Below are 12,974 nucleotides of genomic sequence, written 5' to 3'. Positions count from 1 at the left end.
TGCTCATGTAGATCTCATCTATTTCTCCTTCACAGGATGATCCATGCATCCTTCCAAGGTCCCCATTCTTATGCAGCAAGCACTTTATCCACGAAAGTATCTCCCCAGCCCCAGCTTTCCTCCATGCTATTCAGTGTGTCTCTGTTCTACAAGGGAAAAGCCCATCAAGAGAAAAACAAACAAAAAAAAAGAAAAGAAAGGAAAACCTCCATAAAGAAATTTACAGTCAAGACAGAACAGGCTACAAAACAAAACAAACAAACAAAAAACTAGTATCACCACATATGTAGGAAAAAAAAAAAACACACAAAAAGACACACCAAAAACATGTCTTATTTGTCTACCTATTCAGAGTGTTTTCAAGTGTGAAGATCCAGGAAGGGGCAGGAGAGGAAGAGTCCCACCTCCTAAAGTCAGAAAAAATTAATGAACAACCTCTGGAGGTTTTCACCAAGCCCAGGCATCACAGCACAGGATCCCCTCAGCCCAGCCTTTCCGGTGCTCACCAACCATCAAACTCGCTTCCCTGGCCAGCAGAGTCAGTTCCAGAAGCTAAGGGAGTTCCCAAAAGGACATAGCTGTGCAAATGTTTCTCAAAACAAGTGGAAGACTAAAGAAAGGAAAGCAGACCATTAGGAGGACCACATACGGGGGTGGTCCAGCCCACGTGACTCACAAGGGCGTTGTTATTTTGTGAGGGAGAGACTGGAAGAGGCTACTGCAGAGCTGGGGCTGGAGGCCATGAGTAAGAGGACACATGCACCCGGACACAGAGCAGAAAAGAGAGCCAGCAAAACCTTTTGCATCTCACTCACCCTGTGCACTTCCTGCCCTGACCACCTTCCTTCCATATCAGCGTCTCACACAGGAGCAGTACCTGTCCCCAGGAGGCTGCACCTGCCCCAGAGCCCCCCCCCCACTCCCCAATACCAGCAAGGGGCTGGAGTTAGTAACACCATCATACACCTGAGAGGAAGTATCAGAGCTTCACACTGCATAATCATGGAGATGTGGACTCTCACACTTTACTGGATAAACAAAGACTTCACCTTCATGATGGGTGTTTTAGCTAAATGGGACCAAAACAATCAAATTAATTGATACGCTATATTTATACTGGTGATAGAAAAAGAAGCATTCACAGGAACAAAATTATAATACTTTAATCATTTAAATAAAACCAACTTCAGGTACATACATACACATACAGAAAATCCAAACCATGTAATTGAACAGTACATGTAAATACATCAGCGTCTTAAAAACCCCCCAGATGGACTCAGAGTCATGGATGTGAAAAGGAATTTTGAAGCACTACAGACCAGAGTGAAACAGACGAGGTTGTCACTTAGCAGGTACTGAGGAGACTAGCCTGTGGACATGTCAGGCTCTTTGTTAAGAACTTCAAGGGAATGAGTCAACAGAGGCATTCAGAAGGGATAGAAATGATCACCCCAAAAAGATGTAGGTATGGCGAACAATTTCTTTGGTCCTGTAAATCAATTCACACTAGTTTTGTTTTATTTGAAAATACCAAACATGAGTTGAATACTTAGCATTCTACCTAGAAATGTCTGAATAGTAAGTGGGCTGACATTGTAATCAGGTTAGATTTGAAAGGGAACTCCAAATCAACCGGACTGTACTTTAGAAACCCTAAATATAGAAAGTGCCAGGCAAAGGTAGAGATAAAAAAAATAATAACGATAAAATAAAAAGCCAGCTCTGTCATCTTGCTTCATCATAAGCTGATGAGTGTCCAGGCGGCAGCGGTAGGGCTGCAGGGACACATTGAGAGAGCACTGTGCCAGCCAGTGGGAGACCTCGTCGTGGAACAGCTGTGCTCATGTGTGTGGCGGGGAGCTGGATGCTGCGCTTTTACTTGGCCCACGCTGCTCCCGTGGAGGATATTGAAAGTAAGTGGTAAGAAGCCAAGCTTCCTGAACAGCTTCACCATCCGAACCCACTTGTTCTGAAGACAAGACACACACTGACAAGAAACGAGACCGAAGTCCCCAGTGCATCTGCACAGACGCCAGCAGCAGCAGCAGCAGCAGCAGCAGCGTGGCTTGGCTTGGCCGGTGCAGTGGGCACAGCCCCCATGCAGGCCTCCCTTGGCCCAGTTCATGCTCCTTCCAGTTCTGAGGAGCTAAGAGTCTACAGAGCAGACAGGATAGGCAGTTGCAAAAGATCCTGGAAATACTTAGAAAAAATACTTCTTAAGAGTTTTTGAAAATGCCTTGAAAGCATCTCCTTGGAATAGACAAAACAAACTCCCAAGACCTTCAAACAGGAAATCAACAATGGCTAGTTATGTGCAGAGTTGGCACTTATAAACTTATGAAGTCATTGCTTTTCCTAAAGGATGGAAAAAGTACCTACACTCCAAAGGGTGCAATATTCTCCTCAAGGCACAGAGTCAGCCCTCCACATCCATGAATGCTGACTCCAGGAATGAATTCCATCTACTCCAAACTTAAAATATCGAAGGTGCCTTTTTAACTCATAGCAAAGTTAAGACAGCTATTCTGCCACCTTCCCTCAGAGACTAACGTTACAGGCAGACAGTTAATAACTTTATCAAGAGTAAAATGTCTTTTACACACACACACACGATCAAAGCAGAGTGGAGTCTGTGGTCTTTGCATGCAGAGAGCAATGCTCCCCGTAAGCCACTGTCCCAGCACGTCCTTCCGCACTCTACTGTGCCCACTGGAGGAGAGAAGACGGCACAGTGGCCACAGCTCCTTGAACGTCCAGTGCCCTCTGCTAATGAGTCAGCTATGATTCTGAGCAATGCATGAGTTCTCCTTGACAGCATCCTGGGGGATCTGATGCCAGTGGTCAATGTGGATAACCCATACTCTCTCTTGGCAGCTCCCTTTAAACATGGCCACGAAGGAGGTGGTAAGAAGAAAGCAGAAGGCTCACCCCTTAATTGCTTTTATTGGACATATCTATAAATAATTATTAAATACAATTCATGGTGAGAAACAAAATTCACATCTGTACCAATTGGAACTGGAATGCATGATTGAGACAGATAAGGCCGGTAGCAGTGGGGTCTGCGAACCAGGTCCTATGTGCACACCGAAGTTCAGCTCCTGATGAGCGTGAGGAACTCTTCCCGAGTCTTTGGGTCTTCCCGGAACACCCCCAGCATGGTGCTTGTAACAGTCTTGCTGTTCATTTTCTGCACGCCTCGCATTACCATACACATGTGTCTATAAAACAAAACAGGGCGGGTTGAAAGGCATAAACGGTGCTGTCTTATTTTCAGTTAATAAAAAGCAGGGCAAAGACTAACTCCAGTTCACCGCTATCAACCGTGTCAAAACATCCCTTCTTAGGAAAATACTAAGCATTTTCTTGAATCATTTTATGTCATACAGCTCTTATTCCTATTTGCGGTTGAGTCTAACCAGAAGGGAAAAGCTGGATGTTCTTCCTGGGTGAAGAAGTATGAAAGTTCTAAATCAAAAGAGATTCACAAATGCTTGATCCACCCTCAGGACCACGATGGCACTGTGCCAACAACAGTGTCTGTAGTGAGTAGTCATTCCAGCTTTGATCTGGAAGTTCCAACCCCCACTGAGGCTTCGGTAACTGTCACGCCTACAAGGTGGGGGCAAGAGAGGACACTGAAGACCTGAGATCTGGATGCATCGCCTTCTCTTGGTTCCTGGACCCTGGACGGTAGAGGTAGACCGAGCAGAGTTCTCCAGAAAACACCGCCAGACTGTGCTATGTCTTCCCCAGACCCTGCAACCTACCTATCCCTTCATTTGTAAGTTACACCACTAAATAAACCTCCCTTTTAACTACATGGAGTGGCCTTAATAATTTCACCAATAGTGTCCCCAGAGATAGATACTCCAGGACACTGATCTTGCCAGCAGAATGAAGGTAAAAAGTGGTCAGTGTGTCTAAGCAACATGGTGAAGCTGGACAGCATAGATGGGGCCGAGCTCGGGCACTGCCATAGCATGGGGAGGACTGTCCACACAATCGAACAATTCTCATAACTCACTCCAGCTTCAAGAGTGTCTGCAGATCCTTACAGGAGGGGACATAGAAAGCTTGCACTCCGAGGTGGGAGCTGAGAGAGTTGAGCTCATGGAACAGAACAGCAACAGCTCTTCCCGGATGTGGGGACTGAGAGAGTTGAGCTCATGGAACAGAACAGCAACAGCGCTTCCCAGAGGCCGGAAGCACAGAGCTGGGTAGATGGGCTTGAAGTCACAGCTAAATCCAGTGAGAATCCTGACCTGCTGCTGCAGAGTCGGGTGAGTGGAGATGACAATGGTGTTTGCATTCTTTCAAAAGCAGGAGGAGGCATTTGAATTGCTTTTCTTATAGAGGGATGATTGGTGTCTGGGGAGTGAGGGGCAGTGAACCCCAATTTAAACAGTGCAGCCTTACAGCTATCAAGACACCATGCTGTAGATCATCAGCAGATTGTTTCCGTGTTTTCTAAAACCTCAGTTAACAGTTAAATTGAAAAATATAAAATATTTGTTCTTTTTAAAAACAATGTCTTTGGTTGCCCTTTGCATGAATTCTTACTTTTTTTTTTCTATTTGGCAAATGTGCACTCACAAAAAAAAAAAAAGCTAAGGAAAAAGGCAAGACACAAAAATACTTACTGCACACACAGAATTTTACAATGATACACATGACTCCTAAGAGCTCCAAAGTTCTCACAAAAGGGAAAAACAAAAACCAGGGGCTGGAGAGATGGCTCAGTGATTAAGAGAACATCAAATGACCCGAGGTTTGGTTCCTAGGACCTATTTCAAGAGGCTCACAACTACCTGTCACTCTACCTATGGCCTCCACAAACGCCACCGGCACACACGTACACAGGATTCAAAGAAGACTAAAAACAAAAATCCCCTTTCTATCCACAGTGAGGAAGGAGAAAAGCAGCTGTGCAGGCCTGGGGGTGGGGGCCACCAGCAGCAGCAAGTGATCCTTGCTTGTCGTAGAGAAGCTGAGCGGCACTAGAGGTGGAGGTCGCTGCTGGTACTACTGAGACATTACCGAAGGCGGTTTGGACTTACGTTGCTTCAACCACTACCCCAACGCCGGCAGGCTGCAAGGCTTCTGTGATGGCCACCGCAATTTGTTTGGTGAGGCGCTCTTGAACTGTGGAGTGTGACAGAGAGATGGGTTTAAAAGCCAGACACCAACAGCTGGAAGATTTGTGATCTTACAAAGCAGACGTTCGTGGGATTTAACATCCAAGGCGTGCCAGCTTTCTCCGTGAATATTCTATCTGCTAAGTCTTGAAGAAGTCCCCAGTCTGCGTCCTCACAAGCACTACAGGTCCTGGGGAGATCCCTGGACCCCCAGTACCTCTGCAGGGGAGGGACTTGAGCATCAAGTATCTCTTCCGTGTGCATCAAGAAGAACCGATACCAGCTCACAAGCATCTCTATAGATGTAGAGTGCAGTGAAAAATTAATTACGCTTCAGCAGAGTTAGTATGGAAGCTAACTGCTGGACTGTTGAAAACCAGTGTTGGGACCTAAATAATTCAATTTCTTATGCTGACAAAAACAGCTTGTCTTTGAATACATACAAAGGTGTTCTGAGAAAATCGTGCCAATGTTGGAAAACTGACAGAAATCCCCAAATGTCTACCAGGGCAGAGATTGGCTAGTGCATGAGTTCACACAGTGGAATTTGAAACAGCCACAGAAGTGAATGGCATGGTTGGGGGTATGAGGTGTGGGAGTTGTTCAACATGTGTTAAGTGAGAAGGAAATGGGGGGAAGTGAGGCCGATCACAGAGGAGCCCATCCTTGTTCAAATGGGTACGGTCTGACTTGTTACTGTTGACGAGTGCATATACATAGTAGGGATAGAAAAGCATGACAGGGCTTCCTCTACAGGTTTAAACAGACTCTCCTGTACCTCCCTCGGAGGGCTCCATTTCTGACCTTTGCATTTATTACGCTTCTAACAGAGTAAGGGTCTTTGTTCTATAGGGAAATGTTTTCCGTAACTGAGGATTATAAATATTTACCTTGTAGTCTTCTACTGTAAATTTCTACAATCCTAGAAAAGAAAGAATCATTTCAGTTAGTCACACACTTGAAATGAATTTGGCAAACCTTCCTCATGAGACAAAAAAGGGACTCTGTGGCAGCAATGGGGGAACGCAGGCAGGAGGAAGAAGGGAGAGACACCTTCAGGCAGAGACCACCAGTCACACCTCAGCTCTGCTTCCTCTGTCCCGGAAGAGAGACAGGGAGAACTAGCAAGTTCTAGTGTGGCATTCGCTCAGGGAAAACGTAATTACAGGAGAGTAACAAGCCTTGACGCTCCCCGCTTGTCAACTTCAGGCTAAGTCTCGAGCGCTCTAATTAATCATATTGTCTTATCAGAGCTTAAAGTTCAAGTTAAAAATAAAAAGGCATTTGTTAATTAATAGTAGGCCAACTACTGAACCAGCTAAATCTATTACAGTAATCAGATTATAGCAGATTAGATTTCTTCAGGCATTTCTTTATGAAGGTTTATATAAGTATTTCACAGGATTAATGCTCTCCTAAATACATGAGAGGCTCCTAGCCTGACAATGAGACCTGCCAGGTGGCAGAGAGGAGAGCCCACGTGAAGGTGGTGAGTCAGACACAGACCTTTGCTTTAAAGCATTACTGATTGCTCAGGATTTGAACTCCATCTAAGAGTCACTTCTTCTATGAGACATTTTATCACACACACACACACACACACACACACACACATCTCCACCTAAGAGTCACTTCTATGAGACATTTTCTCTCTCATACACACACACACACACACACACACACACACACACATACACATATACACATACACACACACCTCTGGCAAATTGCTTCTTTTTAACTATCATGGATACACTCAGTTGCAGGAATACCATCAAGTTTACCACCCAATCTGGGGACCCTTCATGGCAAGAAGCACTCTGATTCTTAGGCCCAGTAGTTTAAAATGTTGAAGAGATAGGATATTGTTTTAGTTTGAGCAAAAAGAGTGTTTTTTAAAACCAGAGACAGGAGCTACTGAGTTAAATTTTTGTATATATTACTTCTGATGGTGTTTTAGGTGATTAGTTCATCAAATAAGTAGGAGATGTCATTGATTTATAGTTAAAAGCTCTTTTTAGCATTTCTTTTCCTTAAGTAGAATTGAGGATGCAATATTAGGCAACTGGTGGTAACATTGGGTGTCCGTGTTCCACTCTACACTTTAACAGGACTGTCTCTGACATTTTTTAAATCACCTAAAGTGCTTGCCTATTTCTAGTGGTGAGTTGCTTTCATATCAAGAGGACCATCCATATGGCTGGATATATAGATCAGTGGTAGAGCACTTGCCTAGTATGTACAAGGCCTTGGATTCCATTCCCAGCGCTAGGAGGCAGAGGGTAGATCATTCATGTAGATGTTTACTGAGTACCTATGCGGTTATGTATTTATCTAGTTTTTGATTTTTTTTTTTCCCAACCAGAGTCCACAGTTGAGAGACGTTGAACTTTTAAAGAGATGTTGGATTTGTAAAGAAAACTCGGACTTTTCAAGTATTGAAATATTTAGAGACTGTGGGACAGAGCCATCTCTCCATCACATTCAACTGCACCACCTGCTTTGGGCCTTTTGAAAGCTGCCCAGAGCTTTGGGAGCATGAACCTGTGGGTGCTTCTTCCTGCTCTTCCTAATCAAGGATCACAGCCCTCCTCTGATGTGCCATGTGGACAGACTACGGCTAGGTGCTGCTAAGTCCTACACATTCTCACTGCAGGTGATTATGCATCCCCAAAGCACGACCGCCCATGCACAGGGCCCGGCAGTCATCCACAACCTCATTCACCGGACCTCTGTGGGCGTGGTTGCTGATGTCAGTGTAAAGCACTTACGTAAGAATGAGGCTCGTGGGGTCTGACAACAGCAGTGCAACTAACATGTTAGAGTCAAGTTTCTACACTCAGAATTTGTGCAACTGTATTTGTAAATGAGCTCAATCTGTAACTATTACGGAGTCTCATCAGGCTATGTTACCAGGACTAGGTGACATCACTTTATTCAAGCAACCTTACAGGTTCTTCTATGAATTCTTCTTGGCTTTTTTGAGAGAATGTGTTTCTTTATAACCCTGCCTTCCCTGAAACTCATTATAGATCAGGCTGGCCTTGAACTCATAGAGATCTTCCTGCCTGAGTGCTGGGATTAAAGGTATGCACCTCCACACCATTCTATGAATTTATTACTACATCAAAAACGAGTGGTTATTTTGGTTAGTCAACAGGGAAGGAAGGACTGCTCACAAAACTGAGCGGCGCTGACCCTCCTTTACCGAAGCATTGATCTGACTTCCTCTGTCGTCATTTTCATGCGCAGCTCTCCTGGCTTCCAATGTACTGACTGCACCCTTACCCATCTTTGAAAACTCACTCATAATGCTTTTGAAACTCTTGTTGGACATGGTGACTGAGCCCTACAATCCCAGCACTCAGGAGGCTGATGCAGGAAGACTGCCATGAGTTCTAGGCCAGCCTGAACTACAAGTAAAACCCTGCCTCAAGAAGAACAAGAAGATTTTTGAGGCTTTTAAGGTATCTTTTTGTTACATTGCTCTCATTCCTAAATATTATCATGGATCCCCTCAGTCAGAAATCTCTGATTCAGTATTTTCAATGTTTGGACTTGTAACATCAGTTCTCTGGGAGTTTTCTCAATTATTCCAAAGATCTTGAACTTTGTCTTAAAATCAATGGACAGTCACAAAAGGGACAGCATAATTAAATCTGCACTTGGGAAATAACATTGCAGCAGCACTCATGACCAGATTCAAGGACCCTTAGAAGAGGCAGAGTAGAGTCATGACCTTCATAGACAATCCAGGAGGAAGAGGAGGGAGGCTCAGCAGAGGGCGGCAAAGAGGACAGCAAGCAGGAAGCCCCATCAGGCAGGAGACAGGAACTGGAGGAGGCTAGGAGCATCCGGGAGCAATGAACGGCTTCTTTCTCATTCCTGGCCCCAAATACATCAAGATGTAAAGTAACAAAGATTTGAACATAAAATAAAGCCTGAAGCCACACAAACTAGTACAGAGCTTGTGACCAGAGAACAGTTTATAAAGTTTCTTTATGGAAACAGAATACTGCCGAGCCAGCACAGCAGTGCAGGCCTGGAGTCTCAGCACTCCAAGGCTGAGTCAGGAGGATTCCAAGGTCAAGGCCAGCCCCAGCTACACAGTGTGAGGCTAGCCTTAGTTATGTAGCAAGATCCTGTCTCAAAAACAAAAAGCAAACACCAACAAACAAAAACCTGTAAAGCAAAATCAAGAGACAAATGAAAAGCATTGACACACGTGAAAAGTTAAAAGAGCTGTAGAACTCAGTGATAAAAAGGAAAACCATTAAGGAAATCTAGACCAAAACTACAAGGAGATTCCATCTTGTTCTAATCAGAATAGCTATGATCAGAAAAACAACAATGACAAAAATAAAGCCTTAGGCAGATGTAGGGAAATAAGGACCCTTCCACAATGTCAGTGGGTATGCTGACTACTAACTACATCCACGATGGAGGACAGAATGGAAGTCCTTCAGAAACTCCACATGCACAATATGATCCAGCTAGGAAAGACACCAATATACAAGAGAGATACCTCTATACCACGTTTATCATGGAACTATGTGTAATAGCCAAGTTATGGAATAAGCCTAGGTGCCTGTTAACAGATGAACAGACATAAGCAATGTGGATATACACATGTACATATATATATATATACATATATATATTCATATGTATACACACATATGACAGAGTATTATTCAACCTTAAAGAAGACTACAATGTTATCATTTGCAAGAAAGTAGATGAAATTGGAAGTCATCATATTAAATGAAATAAATTATATACAGAAAACCAAGTGTCATGTTCTCTCCCATATGTGGAAAACAACAACATGTATGCAAACCAATGGAAAATTAGAGTCTTTCTGGAGGGGGGAAAAAAATCAACCATATGCAATTAAAGAAGTTCAAAATGGGCTGGGGTTAGCTCAGTGGGAGAGTGCTTGTCTAGCATGTAAAAGGCCCAAAGTGCAGTCCCCAGCATGGCAAATGGGGTGGGGGTAGAAGAAATAAATCATAGTTTAAAAAAAAAATAGATAATGCCAGGCAGTGGTGGCGCACTCCTGTAAGCGCAGCACTCAGGAGGCAGAGGCAAGTGGATCCCTGTGAGTTCGAGTCCAGCCTGGTCTATGAGTTCCAGGATTGTTACATAGAGAAACTTTGTCTCAAGGGAAAAAAAGTAAGAGAGAGAGAGAACATCTTTTTCTTTATCTGTTGGTACAGATTTCAAAGTGTTTTGGAGGGTTTTGAGTCACTGTGTGGAGTTAGACGCATACTCCCCTAATCTACTATTGGGGGATAAATTGGTATGACCTTTTGGGAGACAATTCCGCAACACCAAAACTTCAGCTACCTCAATTCAGAAAGTTCTGTTCTAGTAACTTATCTTGTTGGTAGATTAAGTGTGCAAAAATAATATATTGAAATACATCACCAAATGCTCCCTGATTTTGACAACAGTCTCAAACTGCCAAGTATGAAAATCTGGGCAAGTGAATGAATCGGTCAAAGAAATGCAATGTGACCCTGAAAAAGAAGTCGGCTTTTTTTTTTTTTTTTTTTTTTTTTTTAAAGGCAGGTTCTCACTATGTAGCCTTTGCTGGCCTAGAATTTGCTGGATAGAGCAGGCTGGCCTGGAAGTCACAGAAATCTGCCTTGCTGGGATTAAAGCCCAGTAAAGTTAGGTTTTTGGAACTAAAAGATGTCAAGGAATTTCAAAACACTTAAAAAAAAATTCTTTAAGGAGCCAGAAAGATGGCTTAGTGGTTAAGAGCACTTGTTGGTCTTGTCGAGGACCCGGGTTTGGTTCCCAGCACCCACATGGTGACTCAAAACCATCTGTAACTCAAGTTCTTGAAGATCTGATGCCCTCCTCTGGCATCCATGGGCACCAGGCATACATGTAATACACAGACACAAATACAGGCCCAACATTCTCAGACATAAAGTAAAAATAAAGGCTTAAATGTTTTTGAAGAAAGTTGTAGTGTTGGGCACAGTGTCACAGTTTTTAATCCTTTTGTAGCCAAAACCAACTTTACAGTGTCTCCTCATCACCCGTGAGTTAGATCCCCTATTTCTGTTAACGAATCTGACTGCACACACTGCAGCATGCTTCTCTCCCACTTCCTTATTTGCCTGGGTCTAGGCAATAACCACACCTTCGAAGGTCTCCCCCATTTAGGATTCTGTGCATCGCTCTGCCTCTGGCTCTCTTAGCACCGGCACACGACTGTTACCATGGTTCCTCTGAACTTAGAGTTTCAAAGCAAACCTGTTTGGGGCACTTTGGATTGAACCCAGGACCCTGGGCATGAGGGTGGACATTTCTGTGGCTACAGCTACCTCGTCACATTCACTCTCCTGATGCTTCCTTCTCTCTGGCCATGGCAGTAGCTGGCCTGGAGAGCCCTTCCACACCAGGTAACTCAATACACAAGTTAGCCAAGGCTATCCCCTGGAACTACGATTCCAAATTCAAGATTTGATTATATTCATTCAATTGTTCTAAGGTAAGAAAACAAACAGATTTTTAGCAACAAAGAGAATTTCTATTTGATGTGAGCTTACTCTAGACTTTCCCTAGAACCAAACCAACTCACTTCTGTTGTCTTCCTGTTACTTAAGGCTTCCCTGCTTGATATTTGACTTTACAGGAATGGAAAGGTCATGCATTTAAAGGTGAGCACACAACAAACTTCACACGCAAGATTAAAATTGTTCGAACAGTAAGGTTTTGCTAAGATGTAGCTTTCTGTATTACTCCTCATTCTCCGAGCATCCTTACTTCCTAAAAGAAATGGGCAGCTGGATAAACATCTCAGTTGACTTTTCTCTTTAACAGACTCTTTCTTCCAATTTTTTACAAAACATGAAAGTAACACACACTCAACGACTTGGTTTGGTGTTCCATTTTATTCCTAAATTTTAATCCTATTAGCACAGTGGCAAATCCTCATACAACAATCAGCTTCTTTGTACTGCTTCATGGAAGAATTAACTATTTAACATCTTTTCACTGGGAAAGGACAGAACCAAGATTGTCCTCCTGTGCCTCTGACTCATCATTTATTCCATGACCCCACTGGATCGCCCTGGAAACCATTGCTCATACTGTCAGTCATGATTAGAGGATGGTCATCAAGGTCTTCAGGATTTTTGGGGGTGTGGCTCAGTGGCAGAGCCATTCACTTGCCTAGACTGAATGAAGCCCTGGGCTTGAGCCTCAACATCCAAGAGAGGGAAATAAAAAGACCACACCTAAGCTTACAGTGCTCTGTGAAACTTCTTTTGAGTATGGAAGCTATCCCCCAACTCCATCTTCGCTGTATAGACAGTCTGTTACAATTTCAACAGTGCCGGAATTCCCACAATAAAAGCATAGAGTTAGCATTCTTGATGGAAAAGAGAACACTGGACTTATGACTGTGTACAATAAGCATGCTGATGGTATTATTATTCACAGTTGATATAAATTTGTTTTTACTATTATTTGGGAGTAAGTGACTGGGGGAAGACTGCTCTTACTTTTCTGTTGCTATGATAAAACACCATCACCATGACAACTTATAAAAGGTAGGATTTGTCTGGCCTTTTGGATGCAGGGGGATAAGAATCCATCACCATCTTGGTGGGGAGGCATGGCAGCAGGCAGGCACAGAAACTGGAACTGAGAGCTCACATCTTAAACCAAAAGCACACTGGAAATGACAAAGGCTTTTGAAACCTCAAAGCCCAATCCCATTAACATACTTCCTTCAGCAAGGCCAGGCATTCTAGACCCCCCCAAAAAAACAGTACCAACAATTGGGGACCAAGTGTTCAAACACATGAGCCT

The 12,974-nt window shown here is 43.6% G+C and overlaps 1 protein-coding gene across 1 annotated transcript in view; it reads right to left on the bottom strand.

The window, feature by feature from the left end:
- Positions 1 to 1,147: 1,147 nt before the first annotated feature.
- Gch1 (GTP cyclohydrolase 1) overlaps positions 1,148 to 12,974 on the bottom strand; it is a 37,295-nt gene continuing 25,468 nt past the window's right edge. Inside the window, exons 4-6 of the mRNA XM_028873581.2 lie at positions 6,032 to 6,063; positions 5,064 to 5,148; positions 1,148 to 3,224 (exon numbers count right to left, since the gene is read on the bottom strand). Coding sequence (XP_028729414.1) covers positions 3,098 to 3,224; positions 5,064 to 5,148; positions 6,032 to 6,063 — 244 coding nt within the window. The 3' untranslated portion in view covers positions 1,148 to 3,097. The remainder of the gene's footprint in view (positions 3,225 to 5,063; positions 5,149 to 6,031; positions 6,064 to 12,974) is intronic.

The sequence above is a fragment of the Peromyscus leucopus genome, chromosome 9 (genome assembly GCF_004664715.2).
Source record: "Peromyscus leucopus breed LL Stock chromosome 9, UCI_PerLeu_2.1, whole genome shotgun sequence".
Lineage (NCBI taxonomy): Eukaryota > Metazoa > Chordata > Mammalia > Rodentia > Cricetidae > Peromyscus > Peromyscus leucopus.
The sequence above is the reverse complement of the archived record's forward strand: the minus strand, read 5'-3'. Positions and strand labels throughout refer to the sequence as shown.